This window comes from Cupressus sempervirens, chromosome 10, assembly GCF_028749045.1.
Source record: "Cupressus sempervirens isolate cs-2001-9-10 chromosome 10, ASM2874904v1, whole genome shotgun sequence".
Lineage (NCBI taxonomy): Eukaryota > Viridiplantae > Streptophyta > Pinopsida > Cupressales > Cupressaceae > Cupressus > Cupressus sempervirens.
The window spans coordinates 384,880,758-384,904,855 of NC_143127.1; the positions used below are offsets into that span (position 1 = coordinate 384,880,758).

The following is a 24,098-nucleotide window of genomic DNA, read 5'->3' on the forward strand; positions in this document are numbered from 1 at the left end:
TTATTTTTCCAACCAAAAAAAAGTCCCCTTTACAAAGCCAAAAGGTGTCCTTATATAGACATAGAGGTTAATAACTACCTCTCTAGGGTTAATAACCACCTCCGAAATACGAAATTTTGGAAGGTTAATTAACCTTAAGAAAATTAACCTATACAAGGAAACTTGTAAAAACAAAACTTTAGCTAGAATTCCTAAAAACGTTTGCATATACAATCACTAATTCTTCTAGCTATTAGCCCTATCTATCAGGACACAATTGATCTGTCTCGGAAAGCCCTGTAAGCATCTCGGATGAGTATCATTGATTCATAGTTCGGAATGAACACGTTTTCCATCCTGAGTTTGGCTGTGAGGTATCTATCTTGGATTTCTTCTGACTCCTGCCGATAGGCTGAAATGTTACAATCTCCCAGCGTGACTGCAACCAGGCTAAGCTTCATCATAGTTTCAGCATCTGATACACGGTTCTCTATTTTTGAATGAATCTGAACGCTGAAGGAATCAAGGAGAAACTGACAATCAACATGCTGAAGATCACTTACTGGCACCCCACCTGTGATAGTAGAGATTAATTCATCTGTACTTTTTGCTTTCAGTTGCTCCAAAGAAGTTATTAACTTTTCGAACTCAGTGATCCCTTTGTTGATGTTTATCATCTTCCAACCAACACTTTTACTCCAGATACGTATTTGGTTGTCACTTGGATCAGCAATAATTTTCTCAAGGAGTAGGGTGCTCGTATCCAACTTGGCCATTTCCTTTAATTCATCAGCTACTTTTTGCCAGTTGGATTTATGTTCTTTTCTGTTTTCCAGCTCTTTAGAAATTTCCTATATCTGCGTGATGGCTTTCCCACATATCTCTTTTACTCCAGTTATAAGTTTTGAAACATCTTTTATCATCCTGTTTATCCAAGCTTCGATCATCATACTATATGACTTTTGTTGGTCGATTCTTTGAACAACAGTATGATCTAAAATACCATCAAGACCTGTTAGAACCGACGGGGTGGCCACGACTTCGGTATTAGAAGGATTGCTGATTGAATTAACATAAGCTACCATCATCTGAAGTTGATCTTTGAGTTGCTCTTTGGCTCTTCTCTCTTTCTTCGCTCTTTGCAACATCTGAACAGCAATCAATTCAAAATTTTGAAACTCTCTTTCCGCATTAGAAGGACCAAGGTCAACGTTTTCTAGAATAAAATCTGATTCAGATGCTTCATCAACATTCTTTTCAACTATAGGCTTGGCTAATTCCACACACAAATTGCCTGAAGTTTTATCAATAGCTAACCTGGACATCACTTTGGTCTTTTTCGCCTTAGGAGGCTTCTGAAGAATGCTAGAGACCATATCAAATGGAGGTGGAACCATTTGAACAACTTTCTTCCTCTTCTGAAGACTATCTTGGAACCATGAATGTGTAACCTTTGAAACTCATTCGGCACCTGTTACATTTTCAGCAACCATCATTAAGTCTTCCGAATTAGATAACGGGTCATCTAACTGTGTAATGTCTATTATGGGCAAATCAGGAGGATGAAGGCTCAAACGAGGAGTTGCTACATCACGAGGGGATGTAACTGGAACATGTGATTCAGCGATTTGAGGGCTTTTTTGGTCTTTTTCATTCCTTCTACCTTTCATTTTTGTCCTTTTCCTTTGGACTGTAAACTTATTTGGCTGATTCAAAACTTCATCTTGATCTTGAGCATCTATATCCAGTTGTTGTATCTGCTCACTAGAAGTGGCCTCTATCGCCATCTGAGACGATTCCCCTGTATTATTTCTCCCCTCTTTATTTTGAGATTCACCAGTTGCTTTTTCGGTTCTGACTTTACTGATCCAGTCTCTTGTCCTTTTAAGAACATAGGAAGACCTCTCTTTCAAGCTTTTCAATTCGGGAGTTGACCAATCAATAGGAGGGAGCCCTAGTAATTCAATTTTCTCGTAATAATAAGGATCAACCAAAGAAGCCTCATCATCATCTATGCCTGTTACATCAATGTCTAACTTGAAGTCTATTACCTGTCGTACTGTAAGCCGCATCCAATCCCTCTTCCTGACTTCGAAGTCATTTTCACAATCCTCCCAAAAGTCTTCTAAAGCCGGAAAGTGACCGAGGCTAGGATTTAACTTCAATTCGTTCACAGCATAGCCCTTACTATCATAAGGGAAACGCATCGTGTAAGGATGCAAATTTATTGTGGCAATAGATCTTTCAATGTTCCTGGCATCTGATGCAGTGTCACAACTATAATATCCGATGCCGATAGGAAAAGTTATTTCATCTGTCCTCCTGTTCTTGCAAAGTTTGTTGATTTGATTAATTTGCCTGCACATTTCAATTAAGACTAGTTTATCATCAACAAATCTAGGTAACATCAACGGACATCCATCATAGGCAGCCAGCCGGATATAAGTAAACTTCGAAAATTGTATAAAAACACTTCCATATTTTTGCACTTTCATCGCTGCTTCTGGTGAAATCCTGAGCCCAATGTTCCCCTGAATTTCCCTTACAGTTAGCATGGTGAATGCGTCATTCACTCTTTTGAAATGGTGTAGGCTATTATCATACTGAATTTGAGGAAGATAATTATAAATGATGGTCGTGTCATCATAAATGCCCTGTCGGTTAAGTCCTGGCCAACTTTTGGTACTTGCAATGGCATAGAAAAGGTATGAAGTCATATAAAAGTAGTCATTTTCCCGAAGTCCCATGAGCTGTCTGTGCAATGAGTCACTGATAATTTCAGCCCAATCAATGTATTGTTTTCCTTCGCAGACTATATTAATGAATAGAAACATCCAACCTTCAAACTCGTGTGAATCCCGAAGACCAACGATCCTGCTCAACAAGGTTACCATGTTCACCACATCTTCTTTCAGTGATGCTCTGTGAATGGATTTGCCTAATTGAGATTTGCCTCTTCTTGGTTGGAAGAACCACGATCTTGCCACAGTATTTAAACATTGAGTTTGATTGGCAGTAAAATATTCATTGGCAGTTCTTAGATTAATGTTGGCATATTGCATCCTAGCGGGCAATCGAAAAATGATAGCAATAGATGCAGGGTCCAGGCGGGCAATTGTTTCATCGTTTGGCGAAAGAACTTCCCTAGTGCTGGGATGATAAGCCTTCATGCATTCCAACACTAACTCTGGGCATTGTACGGAAATGGGATGCCCGCCTGCTTGGGCCAAGCCACTGTCCAATATTTTTCTAGCTAATGGAGTTTTTCTTCATTCGCAAGAGATGACCAGAAGTCTTGAAGACAAACATTTCCTAAAATAGTATCACCAATATCTGGAAGCGTACTTCTTAAAACAGGAGCATAATCCGGCCTCTGATACTTGTACTTCATGGTTTGACTTTCAATCCTTTTCTCAAATATGCCGAGTTACAAAGAAAATAAGAATGCTGATTCGAACTCAGGTGACTTAATGAGTGGAACTTCCAAAGCTGCAGGTCAGGAAAGGGTATTTTGTCAAACATTTTGCCAACACCTTGTATGTTCGGTTTATGTTCACCACCTTTTTTTGGCATTCCGTCAAACAAATCAGGGGCGATTTCGGGAGTTGCTTGCATCTTTTATGTTCCTCACTGCAGCATTATGCAAAACAGATGAGAGCCTTTATACAAAGTTCCGGCTGAGCAAATCCAGCAATCATCGAAGTCCACGAAACCATGTGGGATTAGGCAATATATCAAACACTTTGCTTGCTCACCATCTCCAAAGCCGTAACCCCGCCCTTAGCTATCATTCATCTTGGGTTTGCAATCTCCACCGGAGTTCCCGCACTGTCCTCTGTCTCATCCTAGCATCACTCGCGTCCTCATTTGCGTGCGGCTTCAACCATCAACTATCGAGGGGTTTGATATTGATAAGACGCATTATAGTGTCATCAATTGCCGAAGGTCGTGCGGCTCGACTTGGGAGGAGGGCGGAAGGCATTTAAAACTTGGCATCATATCATCGATTGCCCATTATGATAACCACAGATTCAGACTAACTCTAACAAAGTTGAATCATGAGTTGATAGTGCGTTGAATGGGGTGGCGCACGGTTATTGCATTTTAACAATATTGTAGCCTGGATCTCACGGCTCCTTCATTTCGCGTTTCTTTGACTCCGAGCATGGTTTCTACTGCATACGGCTTTAGATGTATTCAGTTAACTCCAAGGTATTAGAAATACCAATTTTGCAAACTTATAAAACCTTTGACTGCGGACTTATAACTGAATTATCAGGCTCGGAGGTGAGGGAATGCTGAATGAACTCCATTTTTGTTTTGATTATCTCTTGACAAGATGTCACTAAGATTGCCGATTGATTCTCTCGAACAGACCCTATGCTTGGCAATGGTATGAGAATTGATCTGAATGAACATGGGACTCGTGTTCCTCATACTTTATCATTCTGCGCTTAATTTACTTCAGAACATAGACCATCGTCCATGTTTGCATATGCACTATGCCAAATGATTTATATACAATTCAATGCATACCTTGATTCACATCCATATTTACATATGGTTTATATAATTGGAAATTTTCAAGCAGGTTAATAACCGTCTCATGGAGGTTAAGAATTACGCGTTTTTAATCGCTATCATTAACCTATTGGAGAGGTTAGGAAAAACGTATTTTTAGTGGTTAACATTAACCTTTCGCTTGAAGGTTAAGAAAAACACGTTTTTGGTGGTTAACATTAACCTATTGAGAAGTTAAAGGTTAAGAAATACGTGTTTGGGCGGCGATCATTAACCTTTTATAACTTGAGGCTCAGAAGCTGGATTTCAATGATCTCAAGCGCTGTACAGAGCTAGGAACAAGCCAGGGACATGGAAGTTTGGAGACTCACAAAAATTCAGCGATAAAATGGCCAATTAAAAGCTTAAAATTGGACAATTTAATAAAAATTAACCAAGGCTTATAAAATTGAAAGAACTTTATAGCCGGGCAACAAATCCGGAGGTTCAACCAAGTTATAAGTTACCCACAACTTTTGGCTGATCCCATGTTTCTTCAAAATCACTGCGAGTTTTAGGGCTTAAAGTAAATTTTTCAGGGTGCAGATTTTGGAGATAACAGTTTCAAGAGCAGCCTGATGAGAATAATATATATGACTCAATGGAGCATGTCTCTTCATGAGACATGCCCTAACACAAGTGTGTTGTTTCATAACATATCACGCGATTATATATATATATATATATATATATATATATATATATATATATATATATATATATATATATATATATATAAGTCTCTACATATTGTAAATTTGAATCTCTTATTAGATATATGACACATACACACACACATATATATATGAAGTTATGTACATATATAAAATGAAGAATCATTATACACACACACACACACACACACACACACACACACACATTTATATATTCTTTTTGTGTTTTGTCATATCTGGCTGAAGCTATAAAACATCAACATTCCCTCTTAGCTAGGGAGGATAAACACAAGATTACCTCCATGTAAAAATCAGGTAGGGCAAGTTTAAGGATATCTTTGATCAAAAGATATCCACCATTTTAGATATCATCTCATGATATTAAGAGTAATGGCCTCTTGAACGTCAAGTCACATGACATTCACTAAGTACTCTGAGTAGTGAATAATGGCCTCCTAAATATCGAGTTGCAAGAAATTCCCCAAGTACTCTGAGTAATGGCCTCATGAACATCAATTCGCGTGATATTCACCAAGTACTCTCAGTAATGGCCTCCTGAACATCAAGTTGCATAACGTCACCAAGTACTCAAAAATGGTCATAACGTATGTGTACACATATCCTCAATGAAACTTACTATAGGAACATTCATGATTTGTTTAAGGAATTTAATCCACCATGCAAGATATAATCTTATTATGATCTATTTCAAACATCATAAAATGTCTATCACAATAGAAGGCCATGGTCTTTTTAAGGAACTTAGTCCGCCATGGAAGTAATCATCAATAATGATTTGTTTCAGCCATCATAAGATGTTTATCATAATGGTAGATTATGCTATTGAAAGATCGTGACCTTCCAATAATTTTTACAAGTGGTAATCATTTGGTAGTCATCACTTCCTCATGATATACATAGGGGGTAGGCCCTGCAATAACCCCAACCAGTTACAACTTCGTGAAACACCAAATCCTTCTCAAATTTAGGTGTTTGACATTTCACCAAACACTTTGCAAGTAAGTTCTAATACCACTATAATATCTTGTGCAATTCTAATCTTTATTTCATGATTGCTAACTTGAGAATTTCGTCAAACACTTTGCACACAAGGGATATATTGCAGATCTAAATTCTGATTTCTTTCCAAAATGCCAAACTAAAAGAGATATGCTTGCAAACTCCAAATGACTAACAATGGCGATGCAAATATTTTTTGTATTTTATTGGAACATATAAACATAGGTTACAAATGAGAAAATATGCATCTTCAACAATAAGTCATTAGGGCAATAAATTATAATATAAAACTCTAATATAAATCAAATTACAACAAAGTTTACAAACCCTACCAATGCCCTAAATATCTACTCTCAAACAATGCAAAATGTAGTAGATAAAAACCTAGAATTGCTCCAAAAATATGAATTTTCCTATAACAAATTAATGTAGCAAATCACTATAGCAGCATTACTATAGTAGTGATATTGTAGCAAAGTTATTGTAGCAGCAATACTGTAGTCGAGTTCTTGTAGCAATATCCAACTTATCCCTTACTCCACAAATCTGGCCCTAAGCCACAAATTTGGCACAATGAAAAGGCTAATTTGTCTTCTCCAACACCCGCAACCCTTCCGAAGATATTTCACTACATCAGTTATGCAAATCAATGGGAGTGTTCATTCCCAACAATCAATGTAGCAACTGCAAGAACCCTTGGCTCCACAAGTTATCCGGATTAGTAGAAAGCAACACATTCAATGCTCAACAATGAGGCTGCCCTCCCTATTTATTCTTTTCCTCCAATAGATGGACCTCTTCCTAGAGGAAATAAAATAATATTTAATTCCCCCTTTAGAAGGTTCTTTTAATTTATTTAATTAACTTTAGTCACTTTTAATTAAATTAATTAAATATGAAGTCACCTTTTAATTTTAATTTATTTAATGACTTCATAAGAAATTAATTTAATCAATTTCTCCTTATTTCTCCACTTAGTCTTTGGAGAATGAAAAGCTAAGAACTCCATTAAAAGGCTAAAAGATGGGGACATTAAAGGCCCATCAAAATAATGCAATCACACGCATGGAATTTCAAACTCCCTTTGAATATCAATAAGTTTTCTTCATCTAATGATGCTTTTGATTTAGTGTCAAACTCCCTTTGAATCTGATATCAATCCTTCTTTTCCGTCAAGAAAATCCTTAGAAAAGATAAAGGCAAATAGCTCTTATAGAAATACAAAAAGAATGTTAACATTAATTAAGATGTTAGTAATTTAACTCATGCCGATTATTGACAACAACAGAAATGAATATTACTTAACTCTTTATTTTGTATTTTCAATAATAACCCAATTCTTCAATTTTATATAGAAATGAAATAACATAATTACTAAATATAGAAATAACCAATTTGATACATAGAAGTTATAATATATATCCACGTTGGATTTTAGCTCGTTATATTCCCATATATCTCGTTAAGCTTCTTTATTAAATGTGTTGCATTTAATCCAGTTGGCACTAGGTCCCTTGGTATCTGTGTGGCCTTAGTTTTATGCACCAGTCTAATGTCTCCTTTATTTGACTCGTATTTTGAGTGTGTACGGGATTCCTTCTCTATCCGTTGTCTGCTCGTGATCAAAATATTTTTCACTGCCTCCAATCACTTGATGGGATCGGGGACCCATGTCTGTAATGTCCCCTCTTTAGTTCGACATGGCATTGATCATGGATTTGCCTATTCCAGACTCTCGTAAGCAAATGGTGTGGAGAGAGAGTCAATTCTGCGGATCAGATGGTCATATCTTGCTCTTGAAGAAGTGTTAAGAGGTTATATTTTATTATTATGTGTTATTGGGGCCTACATGTTATAATTTTAAGTTGAGTTGCACTTTTTATTTTATAAAATTACTTAATTATAAAAAGTGCATTATAATGAGATTTTATAAAGGATGTTTCTAGAAGTTCTAGCAACTTCTTAGAAAAGTGAATAAATAGAGGGCTGGGCCTCTCATTTGGACATGCTTGGATTTGAGATTTCTTCTACTTCTTCCATTGTGGAGCAAATTTGTAGTCTCTTGGGTCTGCAAATTATTATTTGATCTTTGGGAACGAATCATTCCCTTGGATTGGCGACTTTGAGGGTGTGAAATATCACCTGAATTGTTGCATTTGAGGAGTTGGTAATGCAGCCATCTCATTTGGACTTCATTGAGATTTAGTTATAAGGGTTTACTTTGGTTGGAATAAGGGTTTCAGTTGTGCCCTAGCATTTGTGGATTGATTAACAGGGTTTGAAGACACAGTTGTGCATTATTTTCAGACTGCCAGTCCAGGGTTTGGACCCACGTTTTTGCTCATAACTCCTAATTGGCTTGACGGATGAATTTCATATTTTAGGGGGTTATTCAGCAACCCTAGGCGCCCAGATTTATTGCTTTCGGAGTGACAAAAAACGCTGCAATATTTTTATCTAGCAGCCGTACCAGGCCGTACCTGTACGGCCCTGTCAGTTGGGCAGCAGCAGCAATTTTGTGAGTCGGTTTGGGGCAGATTGTGAGGTCTTCGTGTGGCATTAATCCAGTATTCATATCCGGCAAAATTGGAGCTATTCCAGGTGCACAAAATATTGATTGCCAAAATATTGCATGTTAAGGATTAGAACAGTCAGCATTGTCATTGCATAAATAGTTATTTCCAGTCATTAATAACTGTTGTAAAAGTTTCGTCATTTGCATTCCAAATCTGAACTGGGTTATTGTTCATGTCATAACATTGCATTGTCAAGAGCTTGATGTATTAGAAGTGCATAGTTGTGACAGTCTCTCATTGTAATCAGTTCTATTTGCTGTCATAAAATCAAAATTGCATTGGACTTCATATTTGAGTTTCATATTGTCATCTATCTCTTAGATTGGTAGTGTTATAATCTGGAATTGTTGTTCATACATTATTGGCATCATATATTGAGGTTTCGTTGTACAACAATTAGTAATATTGCAGCCTTATTCGGTTACATGCCAACTGTTTGACAAAATTCCTAAGTCCAGGGTTTCAGTGGCCTTAATAGTAAGGGTCATTACAATGTCTTTATCGGACCCTCATTATAAACTTGCACATAAAGCGTTGGCTTCATACATTGCTAGCTCCTACCCAATCCACACAATGTCCAATGTGGTAGCTCACCCCAATTGCCACTGATTGTTCTTTCATAGAGGGTCCGATGAAACTATTGATTTCTCGTCCTTGTCTCTCTGTTGCATATTGTATATCCATATTTGACATGTGTGATGCATCCTCTGTGACTACCCAAATGTCCAATCTTTGGGTGCTAGTGTTCTTGTGAATGCTGATCTCTCGAGTTTGTACAAGTGTCAAGTGCAACTACTTTTTGTCTATCTCAAGAGAGGTGTTTCCAACGATAGATGAAGTTGTCACTACCCACCTCCTTGCCATGTTCCCCCAAATTGAGCCAAGTATATAATTTCCTTGGTAATTTCCCTGAATCTTCGTCATTGGTCAATATGCCCAATCCTTATTCTCAATTAGTGTTGACGTTTTATTTTTATTTTCATGCACACAAAACTACAGCCACACAATTTCTGATGAAAAAATCATCTTCTAATAATACCTAATCTTGCTCCTCCCATATTTGGTACCCTGTGATTAAGGATTTTTTCCTATCAAATATCCTCGAGGTCATTCCATGCAGGCTCAAGATTTTAGAATGTCTTCAATGTCTGCCTCGTATTTAATATGGCAATTATAATCTTAGAAGTCTTTAAATATCATGTCCACCCTGTTTAATGATGAATGTTTGTATTACCTCTTCCATTTTTTGCACAGCTGCTTTCATACAATCTACATAAATTATTTTAAACTATTTTTTTTCAAATCTTTGAGGCCTGATAGTGAACCTTCTTTGATACCATGTTGAGGATCGTAGATCAGATGTGGTATAATAGTATTACGGTGTTTTTCAATATGTTCCAAGAGCAGCCCAATGAGAATAATATATATGACTCGATGGGGCATGTCTCTTCATGAGACGTGCCCATCACAAGTGTGTTGTTTCATAACATGTCACTTAATTTTATATATATGTAAAATTCTCTGCATAATGTATAATATATTTAATAAGAGATTTAAATATACATGACACATACACACACACACATATATATATGGAGTTATGTACATATATAAAATGAAGAATCATTATATATATATATATTCTCCATGTTTTGTCATATCCAACTGAAGCTATAAAACATCAACAGTGATCATGGTTGAGAGATAGATAGTACAGAAAGTGGTTGTGTTTGGCCTATGCACCGTTGCATGAAATAATGCACAGAAGACCAAGGCCATAGATGAAGAGAAGACATGTCTAATTTAATGTCCCCCATTTTTGCCACCATCAGAGTTTGAGGGATTAGCCTATTATTGTGATCCTTGTAGACTAATTATTATGGATAGAGGGTCTTCTGAGCCAAAGGCTTGGCTATGGGAGGTTCTTGTCTTCTTCACAATTATTATGTTCCAGTTTGGTCTTTGTTTGACTCGGATTGGACTTCGTTTGGGCCTAGCTTCATGCACCTGCTGTTTATGGCAAGTCGGGTGATGATTGAGAGGGACCCTTTCTATTTCTAGAAAGTGCATTTGGTCACATGGGGAAATAATAGGAGTGACTCAATAATTTGAATCATTTGTGTAAAATAGATGGTCCAAGTTGATCTTGAACCAAATTAAACTATAAGGTTTTATCCTCAATGATGTCCATGGAAAGAGTGAAGAATTGATATGGGATCTAGAGGGGTTGACAGTAGCTCCAAAATCCTTAAGATCAACATGATTAAAACAAGATTGTAAAAGATGCATAATTTAAGATAAAGGAATATGTAAAATGGCTTGATCAAAAGCAGGGTGAGATTCATGTTGGGTTCACCAAAAGTTTTTGGCTTAAAATAGGTCTCTATAATACAGTGATCCTCTAATTGAAAAGGTAAATCACAAATACTAGTTGGCAAGTTGGTATATGGATGTTAGTTATAGTTGTTTGTAAAGGTGTGCAACTAAACTGTAAACAAGAGCTCTGAAGACTATAATTGCTTTCGGCTATAATAAAGTGCTAAAGGTGACAATAATGTAGAAGTAATGTAATCAGCAATACCATGCTCTTTAATTATGAAGTCCACAACTCACGATATGGATGGAGTTACATACACAAGGACTAAAGCTAGACTGTCACATCTGCTCATTAATCTTCACTATGGTAAAGCATAATAAGGTGCAAACATTCTCAACAACTAACCAACACCTGTCTCTTTGAATTGATTAAAACATGATAAATTTAGTTGTTTTAATAAACTCAACAGCTTCTGTATGGTTTATTTCACCTTTTGAGCTGACAGAGATCATCCACTAGCCCCTTAATACGTCTTTGGTGTTCTGCTCATTTTAATTGCTTGCATGCATGTTCATATTTGAATTAATCAATTTTAGCTGTTCCTTAATAGAATTGCAAGTAGTTTACTATACATAATTTCAATTTACTATTATGACGATTTCTGGTTTTTTTTCCAAATATCTTCCTGTAGTCTTCGCTACTGGAACTACGAAGTACCTAATTTTGTTCAGTTTTGAAAACCGTTCATAGGCGAGAATGTAGAACCAGAAGAAATTGAAGAAGCTGCAATGCAGAGTAACCTGATCCATCAAATTGTTGTTGTTGGGCAGGTATAATTCAAATAATTATTGTTCTGTCTTCTTGGAAATGATTTAAGACTTACTGTAGTTCACTGTTTAAATTTGATTGTTAAGGGAATCCTGACATTTATTTCTTCATGAGATGTATTACGTTTATAGATTATCCTTACAAACTTCATATACTTGCAGGACCAGCGTCGGCTTGGTGCTCTAATAGTTCCAAACAAAGAAGAGCTAGACTTGGCAGCAAAAAAATTGATGAAATCAAAGGATATTGCATTAGAACCAACCATCATAGTCCTGAATGATTTGATTCGGCAGGAATTAAATAAATAGTATGCATTTCTTACCTTTTGAAGCATGCATTTGGCTGATGTTTGTGATGAAAGCCATTCATATTAAGTGGAATTTTTTTGAATGGGAAACAAATTTCATTTCAAGAGACACCTTATTCTTCCAAGCATATTATTTTTATCTACACATGATGGACAACCATTACAGAAGCTGTTTTCTTGGAGGGTAGTCTTTCTTACAATTAATTTATCATGATAAGGGCTAATAAAAATATGATTACCACCCTAAATGAACAAGAGATTCTTGAGAACTGAGTAAAGAAGCGTAACAGAATGGATTTGTAGGGCATAATCATACTTCAATGTAATTAAAGATAGTTAGTTTGGGGTTGGGTAGTTTGGTAGTGAGGGGATGTGTTGGTTGGTCTTCCTAACCAACTAACCTCTTTTCAAGAAAATTGGAACTTAAATGATGCTCTGGTTGTTTTTGGTAATCAATAAAAATATATTGGTTTCCCTCGCCAACTTTGTTACATTTGATATTGGTATTAAATGCTTTGTTGATTCTAGTATATTTGAATGCGTGCTTTATTGTTCTGCTTAGTAACCATTCAACATTCTAGCATTGTTGCCTAAGTTTTATCCTGGAGGTTATATATTAGACAGAATGGAGTAATGGGTAGACCGTTCCTCCCATGAATACAAGTAACAAGCAATGACGAAGAAGAGGAGGAAATCACAAGGGAAGATCAAGTGACACAAGATCTGGTGGTAGCCTGGGAAGTCTCTGTTGACTAGTATGTGCAAAGGGAAGCCCGAGTGAGAGCAGTTCCAGAAAGTACTGTACAAGACAAACTTCCGGTAGCACTAGTGGTGTACGACCTTCTTGGACAAATTCCTCAATTGGTGGCAAGAAACTTGGTACGCGTGGAGGAAGAAAGAGCTGAAGTACAAAGAGAGTGGAGAAGGCAACATGTGCTTCAACAATTGGCCGAAAGTACACTGTAACTTTAGGAGAGAGAAAATCCAAGGAAGACAAACAGACAATAGAATAATTCATGCTCATACTTCCAAACAAGGACCCAAGGCAAGTACGAGAAGAAGAAACTGAGGGGGAAATTGCCTTGCGATGACTCCTACGGAATAGAGAATATGAAAAAAGACTGTTACATCCCAATTTTTGACCTAGCTTGAAATATAGCCGTTGAGGTTCACATGAAGTCAGTTGGCAGTTTAATTTGATAGAATTTGGCGAAATGGTAAGATGGTCGTCGTGATTTCAAGTGAAGATGACATGTTAGTTGATTGTTATTTGCGAATTCATGGAATTAAGATGAAAGGTTAACTATTATGATTATTATGATTATATAATTTATAATTTAATTAAGGAGAAATTCCTTGCAGGGAGGATGTCAAAGGGGTGGAAGCATTGTCAAAAAAGAATTAGGCAAGGCATCACCATCATTGGGCAGACAAGTAGAGGACCTAGCGATTTGAAACAGGGCACATCTCTGGAACCCCATGAGTTATTAATAATTAATTTAATTAAAATAATTGAGTTAAAATATAAAACATATCTCAAAGGATTTTAATATATCTTTCATCATATTATTTTAATTAATATTTATAAACGTGCATATAATGATTTGGCACCATTAAAATTAAATAATTTAATAAAATGATGTTTATAAGTACATATAAGATTTTAATAACGTTCGAATTATAATAACATTTCAATTATTATAATTCTCAAATTATAACTTTCCAACTCTATTCTTTTTTATTTAATATTCTTTATTCTTAACGATAACACTTGGCATGGAGATCAATTTAAATTTTGACAATTTGAATTGTATAATTATTTTCTACTTTATTTTTCTTTTAAAAATCGATTTGAGTGAAATTTGAATGGTTTTCTTGTAACGGATGGAAGCCGTAGAGTCTGGTTTGTTCTATATTATGGATTCCTTAATCGTCTATCGGCCATCTTTCTTCTCTCGGCCTTCGAGCTCCTTAAGTTTTCAAAAAACTCCCTATTAGCACCCTCGATTTGCAGAGACCATCCGTATGTGCATACTGTGTTAGCCAACTGAGATCACTTGCCACAGGTTTCCACTAACAACTAGCGGATTTATCCTACACACGAGGCTTTATACAGTTAGGCAGAGACATGTAAGGATTTTATACATCCTGTAACACCGTTGTCACATCTTTCTTCCTATTTAACATAAATTTATACTTATAGTTGGTGTTGCAATTCATCGTTTCCCTTTCCAATAGCAGAAGAAGCTACGTCCTTGATTTAAGCAATAAGGCTGTTGCATCTCTCTTAGTCTATCCTTTTTCTATTGAATAATATAGCACTGATAAATAAAGTCTGAAGACGTTATTGTACTGAATTAAGCATATAATCTTGACGTCCTCTTTACATGTCAAATGATAATTTCTCTTGATTCATTATGGTTCCAGTCGAGATTGCTTCCATTCCAGTATTAAACAAATATAACATTGATTCACATATATATATACACACACACATAAGTGAACACCAAGGAATTCACCAGGCGAAATGCCCAAATATGGTGAAGAAGGTGTGAAGTATTAAATTGAATATAATCCGATAGCACCAGGGAGTCACCGGCTTGATGACCTAAAATAGGTGAGGAAGTGCTGAGAATCTACAATAAACAAGAATGATATCAGAATTAAATAAATAATGCATTGACTCATGCATGTTCCACTCATGAAGAATGTTGTCAAGAATGCTGTCAATTTTGAGATTCTTAAACAACATAATCATAGAATGTGAAATGATGGTTGTATGAGCCGTCTGCTCTGAGAATTCCAAATACCTAGGACTCACCCGGCTGTGTAGCCAAGAAGATGGGTGATAAGGTGTGAGAAAGGAATCATCAATATGAATCAGTATCAAATATGACATAACAATGATTATCATTTTAAATATGAATTAATTAATAATTCATGCATACATTGTGATCTCCTGCAGCCAAGTTGCATGTTAAATTACCAGGAAGCCCAGTGGATGGCCAGATGTCCCTGTCTATTCTGGGTAGGGAGGATCTTTCTTGTTAGAGATCGAGTGGGGATAAGATTTGGTCCGAGGTTGGGTGGTTAAGCCCCTAACAATGTTTCACCTCTCCGCAAGATTTCAATCGTGCGTCAGACAGAGATAAGCTATCAATTGTTTATCGGAAAACAAGTATTATCACTTTTATTTATGAGGTAAGATTATTGAATTATTTCATTATTACTATTACTTTACATCTAGATATAAGAGATAGATTCATGGATTGTTTTTCATTTATATGAATATCGAATATTTCTAATCTTGAGATACTATCACAATTAAGTAATCGGAAGGAAAAGAATCTGAAGCCTTAATTGGTTGTGTGATAGTTGGAACCCTAAATGATACAGCAGTATCGGAAGCCTAATTGAATCCATGGTATCGGAAGCCCTAATTGAATCCATGGTATTGGAAACTCTAATTGAATCCGTGGTAGCGGAAGCCCTAAGTGATATAGTGGTATCAGGAGCCCTAAATGAACTGATGGTAAATGATGCCCTAATTGATACAGTGGTATGTGATGCCCTAATTTAAAATATAGTGGTATTTAATTGTAATTATCATTTGATTTTAAGATAGCTATTTTTAGATGATTGTCATCATATGAAATTGTTATAGTGTATTTGTGGACTAACCTGGGTGGTTGCAGAAGCATCCCGAGTTTGATTTCGATCCCAGTTTTCTAAGGTATGTGGTTTTCAATTTCTGTAGTAATTTCATTTAATGGTGATTTAAGTTTTAGTTAAGAAATTTTGTCTAACTAATTTTAATGCTAAATCTTATTCATATGAACATGAATGATATAATTGTCTTCCTATGAAATGAAATAATAATTTTATTCTTTGAGTATGATAGTTGTTAATTTAGACTCGGAAAATCCGGATGTTTCAAAGACGCCGCTACTTGAGAGAACTTGTTAATAAATCCCAAGATCCAAATCAACTTGAAGAGAATTCAATTGAAAATATAATAAAGGTCATTGCCAATTTGGCAATCTCAAAAGGATGGAGAAGGAAGGAGGGGTGGACGGACCCGGAGACCCTGACACGTAGGGAACACCATTATACTCAGGAACAAATGTTACATCTCAATTTATAATTGTTCATAGCCATTGAGGTTTCATGTGAATTCTATTGATAGGTAAAATTAGTTACGGTTCATGTGAAGGTGACATGTTAGTTAACTATTATGATGTTATTATATCATTATCTTGAAAACCTGAAAATTGGTTATTCATTATGAATTCATGGGAAGCGATATGGTGGTTAGCTGTTGTGTTGGTTTATGAATAATAACTTGTTATGGAAATTGTGATTTTATTGAGGAATATGGTACAATTGTGGGGATATTTAAGGGTCCATGGTTGGGAGGTTAAGCCCCTAACAATGCTTCTCCTCTCGACCAGATGCTAAGGCTTGCACAAGATAGAGATATGATTTTGCATTCAATATTTTCTAGTAACAGGTATTTTACTTTTATAATTTTTGAAATTACAAGCTGAAGATAATGTTAGATTGAATTCGTTTAATCAATTAATTCTTTTCAATCCTTAAAAATTAGTTCTTAAAATGTATTCAAAAAACAGTTAAACCAGGTGATTTTCCAATTGAACATGAAATTTATCCATTTGCATGAGATAGGCTTACTTGATGATTGTTATAACTGTCCTTCATTTATGTGAATTATGAATATGAACGTCTATGAACGTATCTTTAAGCTATATGTTATTGTCAAAGTTAGCAATAGGAAAGGATAGGGATGATACATTGGTATTATTATTTGTGCCCTAAGTGGTATATGTGGACTAACCTGGGTTTTGTAGATGCTGCCCTAGAGGGATTCTGGTTTTGGAATTTAGGGTATGGAAAACTTAAATCCTCTATTTAGATTTAATGATGATGCATTCAATTGTTAGTTAAGATAATTCAGTTAAACTGATTGTAACTGTTAATCTCTTTCGCATGATCATAACTGTTATAACTGTCTTCTTGTGAATGAGAAGCAATATTTGTATTTCGATGTTATGCTAGTTGTTCGCTAAGACTCGGAAAAGGGGTTTGTTACATATGGTATCAGAGCTTTGGGTTCAACGTTGAACTTTGGGCCCAACACTATTTCAAGAAAGCTAAAAATGTAATGTTGAATAAGATAGGATGAACATTTATTTTTGCATAACTGAATATTATACAATGTAAGCTAGAAAATCACACCAAAGATCATCTAGAATAGTCGGGGAATGGCTCAAATGATGGTATGGTCCATATGAATTGGACAGATGGATAAATTTGCAAAATCATAAAGATGAATCAAAACTAAGGAAAATAACATGATTGGCAAGTCGAGCGGTGAGTGATTGGGAACATAGTGTCCATTGGAAATCCCTGGCCAGGGTAGGTGTAGTTGCAAGATTGTTGCTATGATCACCAGAGATCAGAGTGCTAGCAGTTAGAAGATAGGTTGATGTAGGGTATCAACAGCCTCATCTGTTGTCTATTCTACACTCTAACACTGGGATGCTCGGGTGGCAGGACCACAATGGTACATGTGCCTATCCTAGGTAGGGAGGGTCATTCTCAGTAGAGAATGAGTGAGGATTACACTAGGTGCAAATGTTGGTGGCTTGCACAGTACAAACCAATTTCTATATCCCTTGATGCAGTGTTATCTAAACCTTGATAGTAACTAGTTATTTCTTTCAGCATTATACTATATGCAATCACTTTCTTATTCATATGAAATGGTAGTTAATGTCTATTATCCATTTTTGGACTTGAAATGGAAATTTTTTTTTTTTAAATTGTGAACCATAATTTTGAGATTCTTTGATCTTGAAGTGGTTGGGGGTGCCTATATGTTGCTGGTTCTATTTCATAAAGTGATGATCTTTTCTAATGGTGATTAAATGAGAAGGCTATACATCACAATTTGTGCTCCAGTATGGAGTAAGCACACTTGTGTAATTGAAACTATCAATACTTATTTATAGATCTAACTTTTGTCTGACTCCAATTTTTCTTGGGAATATTATGATGACAAGGTGGGATGAGAGCCTAGGTCACATACTGTACCATTTATTCAAAATAATTAATTGTTACAACAATTTGAAGTCGACTAATTAGAAGAAAGAAGAGTTGGTTGTAACTTTCTCCTTCAGTGAAATGGAGAACCTTGCTCATGAAAAGTGTCGTGTTGTCACCTAAAGAAAGTCACTATCAGATAGTCCTATTATATGTCATGGCTATTTGCAGCTGCCCTAGTCATCTAGGGTGTCCCCTAGACAAGGCCTTGCAAGGATAAAGAAGAGGCGAAAAGATAATTGAATTTTAATTTGTACCTACAATCATGTTTGAAAGATCTTAGAAGATGGACATTGCCAGAAAGCATGCCCTTGGATTGCTTTTTGTTAAAGTTGTAGCTTCAGTCGGATAAATTCGATCTTAAGATACATTGTTATTATTGGTAAATCGTCATTTTCTATATATATGCATATTCAAGTAATAATAATATATATTATTATATATAGTATATCATATACATATTATAATATATAATATATATATTATATTATATATTATACATATACATATATTAATATGTATATACACACATATATTATACTAATTATTATTATGAAATATATGTATTAATTAAATGATGATTAAACCTTCGAGACATGTCTCTTCTCCTCTCATATTTATATGAGATCCAAATCTGCATTTGGAACATATCAATTACAATGGCCATATTATTACATTTGTAGACAAGATCCATGTTACTTAACATGGTATCAGAGGAGGTTACAAATGTAAGAGTTATTAGAGCACTATTGAAATTCATCTTAGATAAAAGAGACTCCTTGTTGAAGTATTAGAATACCTTATTGATATGAATAATGGACAATAGAAGTACGATGTTTATTGTTTTTATACAACGGTGGTGAACAAATAGCAAGTGGAGATATACAATCACACAATAATCACATATAAGACATAAATCAAAGGGAACAACAAGCAAACTATCAAGGACCGCATTTTTGAAGTAGTGGATATGGGAAGAATAACAACCCCATAGACACAATCATCTGACAATCACTATAATAATCATCGTACATCTAATACTAATCACTTACTAAAAACAAAGGAGATCCAAGAAAGGATAAGCCACAAAATACTAATCACCATAGAGAGTGAATTCCTCATTGAAGCATTAGCAAAGGATACGAATAAACAAAGAACCAAACAAATACATGCTAGTCAGAGTAAATATTGCAACAAAGAAATCATCGAAGAATAGTCAAACTAAATACAAATTCCTCACATCGGCACATTGAATAAAGAGGATGGAGGGATTAGAAAGGAAGAACCAGAGAACAAGCAACGTTGTAGAGACATGAGAGAATAATAAATAAGTTTCAGTGAACAATCTAGTAAGAGGCTATATATATATATATATATATATATAGAGAGAGAGAGAGAGAGAGAGATTCCTGAACTTGCAATTAAACAATTAAAATCGTCGAATACCTCATTGTGAGACTACAAACATTGAAAGGAGGAATTTCATAATCCGTATCTAAGATATATGCACCATTATAAAAGCATAAGGCAGTCATTGTTTGATATAGTCATAGTAAATCAGGGACAATCTGTCTTCCACATACAATCCAACATTGAAATTCTAGAGAAAATTGCCTCTAACAAAAACAATGACATCTAATAGAAAATCTCGAATTAGATAATAGTCCTACCTTTTTTTTAGAAGAAACGTTACGGCTTTGTACTTAGATGCCTACCTATCAAGGATCTGGAGAATCAACTATAATAAGTGGGACTGAATTTCATGGATATTCGTCTATCACATGGTTGTTGATTATAAATTTCCAACTTGATAAAATTTATTGATGCACTTTAAGAGGGACGGATATTATTGAGAGTAAGAGATCTTCAATTGCTTTACCTCACAAATATCCAACATAATTCTAAATTTAGGGAAAGGCTTAGTGATGACGTGACTATATACATCTCTCCAATAATCATGGAAGCATTGAATTTTATTTTGTCCAAAGTGGTGCATAGATAAGAGACTCCTTGCAAGACAAATGAGAGCAAGGCTGGAAATACAAAGGCCAAGAGCATCATTTCAAATTCGATTTCCTTTCCTTCGTACAATGATTTCTTTTCTAGATATATGATTTGAATTCTGAGGTGGGAATGAAGGGATGCTACTATAAGGGGATAAAGGCTTTGGGCATCGCCTCAATAAAGATAAGTATTAAGTGTTATATTTATAATTACCACATCAATAATGGTGAGGACAATCAAGGATGTTGATATGCAGATAAGTACTCATTTTCTTTGAGCATTACAATTATCTATTTATAGTAGTCTTTTTCTTTTTTATATGTATTATAAGAGTTATGTGCCTTGATCTTTTCCTCTGAGAATCTTATTTTAGGAAAATGAAGGATTGATATTAGATTCAGAGAGAGTGACACTTTGTCAAAGGCAAGAAGCTCAGAAGATTGATGTTCAGAGGGAGCCTAACATTTCAGTAGAGACAACCTTGAAAGAGAGGGAGTAGATAGAGGATATGATTTAACCTTCGGTGATCCAGAGGGAGTAAACCATGTTGAGATGGAGTCTTCAGTGATCAAAGGTGCAAGTTCGAACTTAGGAGTTGTCATATTTGATACAAAATTGTTCAACAATAGAAGAATGAGTGAAAATTTTACATTGTGGGGGGAATAATAGTCAATGTTTCATTCCCACTTGAACCTTATTTAGAGGGGAGATGTTCCATTTTCATATAATCTAAGAGGAGAATTTTTGAATTTTCATGTATAGATAAGTATTCTTATCTTTTACATTTATCTACTCTTTGTAATCTCTTTCTTATTTGTAATTTATACATACTATAAGGGTTATTTGCCTTGATCTTTTTCCTTTTGTTTGAGGATATTCTTACAGGAAAAGAAGGTTGGTACTTTTACATATGTTACCAATATTGTGCAGACTCAATCTAATGAGAGTAGCTCCAAAGACCCTAATGATCAAAATGAATAAAATGAGGCTCTTGAAGCAAACATCTTTGATGATTGAGATTATGAGATTCTTCTACATTAAGAGGGAGTATGACACTTCTTCGAAGACAATGCAGGAGCTTAGAAGATTGATACTCAGAAGGAATCTAGAAATACATGTGTGTGACTACATGATTTTGATGGGCCTACTTTTGAGTGCATCATAAGGAAGTACTGACTTATCACTAGAAAATCAAAAGATTCAGAGTGAGTTCAACAAGCATCCTTGGGTGAGGAGAGCTTTCTGGGGAAGTAACTAGAGGACCTGACTTCCCAGGATCAATGTTCAGAGGGAGAATTTTGAGGTGTAATCCTTTGTAAATGATATCTTCTCTATGAGGAGAAGTTCTAAGTAAATTTATTGTAATGTATTCTTTTCTATGAGATAGAATTGAGGTGAAAACCCTTGTTCCACCCTCTAGTAGCAGCTATGGTGGGTCCATCCTCTGACTTGGTCCGTGGTGGACATCATATTAGTTACTACATGATATTGTGATTATATCATGAAAGGTGACGATCATTCATTGATATATATATATAAAGGGGAGCTATTGAAAGGTGACGATCTTATCAATAGTTGGACCTATTATCATAACATACTACATTAAGTTGTTGTCCCGGAGTGTTGGAAGTTATGATAACGAATAGAAGGTAACTCTTGTAAGGTGGCGATCTTATCAATAGTTGACCTATCTCCTAACACCAAAATGTGTTGGAGCAAGTGTCATCTTGGTTCTTCAGGCCGGATTTTGCCGGACACCATGAAAATCAATTTGGTATGGTTCTTCGGGCCAGATCTTGCCAAACACCATAACTTAAATCTATCTTAGCCCACACTTAAGGTGGTATTCAAGTCTTGTATTATAATTGCTGAAATTCTATCCTTGCTAAAGAGGGAGCGTTGAACAATTTAGCCTCATAGTGAATTGTAGCAAATTCTATATGTAATATATGTTAATATATATATTTGTGTTGATGGATTTATGTTGATATCCTTATATATGTCATTCCAAGAATATCATACTGAGTCAATATCTCTTCATATACTTGAGAGCACAAAGTGTTCTACAAATCCTCCTTTGCTAAGAGTGAGTGTTAAAGTTGTAGCTTCAGTTGGATAAATTCAATCAAAGATACATTGTTATTATTGGTAAATCATCATTTTCTACATATATGTGTATTCAAGTAATAATAATATATATTATACTAATTATTATTATGAAATATATGTATTAATTAAATGATAATTAAACCTCTCTTCAAAGACATGTCTCCTCTCATATTTATATGAGATCGAAGTCTGCATTTGGAACATATCAATCACAATGGTCATATTATTACATTTGCAGAAAAGATCCATGTTAACACTTTCGTTCTACCAAAAATACATATACATTTTCTCCTTGCTCTCTCTTGCTTCATCCTGATGATGGATCACGGAGTGTGATTCAAAGCGTTGCTGCAAAAATCTAAAAACAATCAAACCCAGAAATTCTGACAATAACAGAAATCTTGCTTAAATTGCCATACTTGGCAAACCACTCACCACTTCTTAATTTCATTTAATACTTATTGGTGTCCAAGGGTGTATATGAGCAATATCCTGAGTTGAATGAAAGCAAATTTATTTGAGAAATGACTAGTGTGTATCTTATTGTCAAGAAAGCAACTGTTGGTGATTATGAATTCTGCCTTATTGTTTATTGTCTGTGACTTTTTCCCTTGCAGTACGTCTAGGTCTTCATTTCAAATAGGGCCTTTTTTGTTGCTGGAGGAACCTTTCACGGTATGTTGAGCATGTATTGTTTATACATTCACTGATTTAAGAGGATGATTGATTAGAAGAGGCACAAAAGATGTATTCATTTTGCTGTTTATCTTTGCTTGCAGATAGAGAGTGGTCTACTTACACCAACCTTGAAAGTTCGGAGAGATGTTGTTACCACTCGGTTTCATGATCAAATTGTTAGTCTATTTAAATAGATCAAAGTAGAGCGATGAAGTCGTGTGATCAATTTGAATGTTTGTTGTTGCATAGAAATCTAATTTTCTCCAAAGATAAAAATTTCTTATATTTCCAGATAGTGTATAAAAATGAAGATTCAAGAGCTTTCTCATTATTATTCGAATAATATTAAATAATTATTAGAAGATAAAGCTGGGATTTGTAATAAGTCATCCTAGTGGCAAATTTATCTCATTCATTATTTTAGTATTACGTGAGTCATGTCATGTTTGTCAGTGTGCGTGGTTTTATCCTCCTAACCCAATATAATAAGGAGATGAACCTCTCTCTAATTGTTACCCAGTTATTTAATAGAATACTTAAATATTTTCTTCTTTAGTTTTTGCAATTGGCATTGAATCAGGGGTTCATGCAAATTTATCATGTACGAGGGTTTTGTTAAAGAACCACAAAGGTAAAAATGCACCAAGGAACATCGCATTTTTTCATCAATACAAATCGTGACTTCATTTTTGAGAAATCGTGCACCATTTCATGTAAGAAATTGTGAGTTTCGCTTATGCAAATTACAGGTTTCTTTCTTTATGAAAATCGTGTTTGGTTTTTGACATAGAATCGTGTAGACATTATCCTTTTATGAAAAATATTGTAGAACGTTGTTTCTTTCTAAATTGTGCCAACTTCACGCTGAAACTTGTGTTGATTTTCATTGAAAATTTATGGTGATTTTATGATGGTGTCTGCAG

The 24,098-nt window shown here is 35.2% G+C and overlaps 1 protein-coding gene across 2 annotated transcripts in view; it reads left to right on the forward strand.

Annotated features, from left to right (window-relative positions):
• Positions 1–23,730, forward strand: part of LOC149534278 (long-chain-fatty-acid--[acyl-carrier-protein] ligase AEE15, chloroplastic-like) — a 355,752-nt gene extending 332,022 nt beyond the window's left edge. For both annotated transcript variants that reach the window (XM_089803121.1, XM_089803120.1), the window contains 4 exons: positions 11,877–11,956; positions 12,116–12,261; positions 23,115–23,172; positions 23,277–23,730. In XM_089803121.1, the coding sequence (XP_089659247.1) occupies positions 11,877–11,956; positions 12,116–12,261; positions 23,115–23,172; positions 23,277–23,369 (377 nt within the window). In that variant the 3' untranslated portion in view covers positions 23,370–23,730. The remainder of the gene's footprint in view (positions 1–11,876; positions 11,957–12,115; positions 12,262–23,114; positions 23,173–23,276) is intronic.
• The last annotated feature ends 368 nt before the right edge of the window (positions 23,731–24,098 follow it).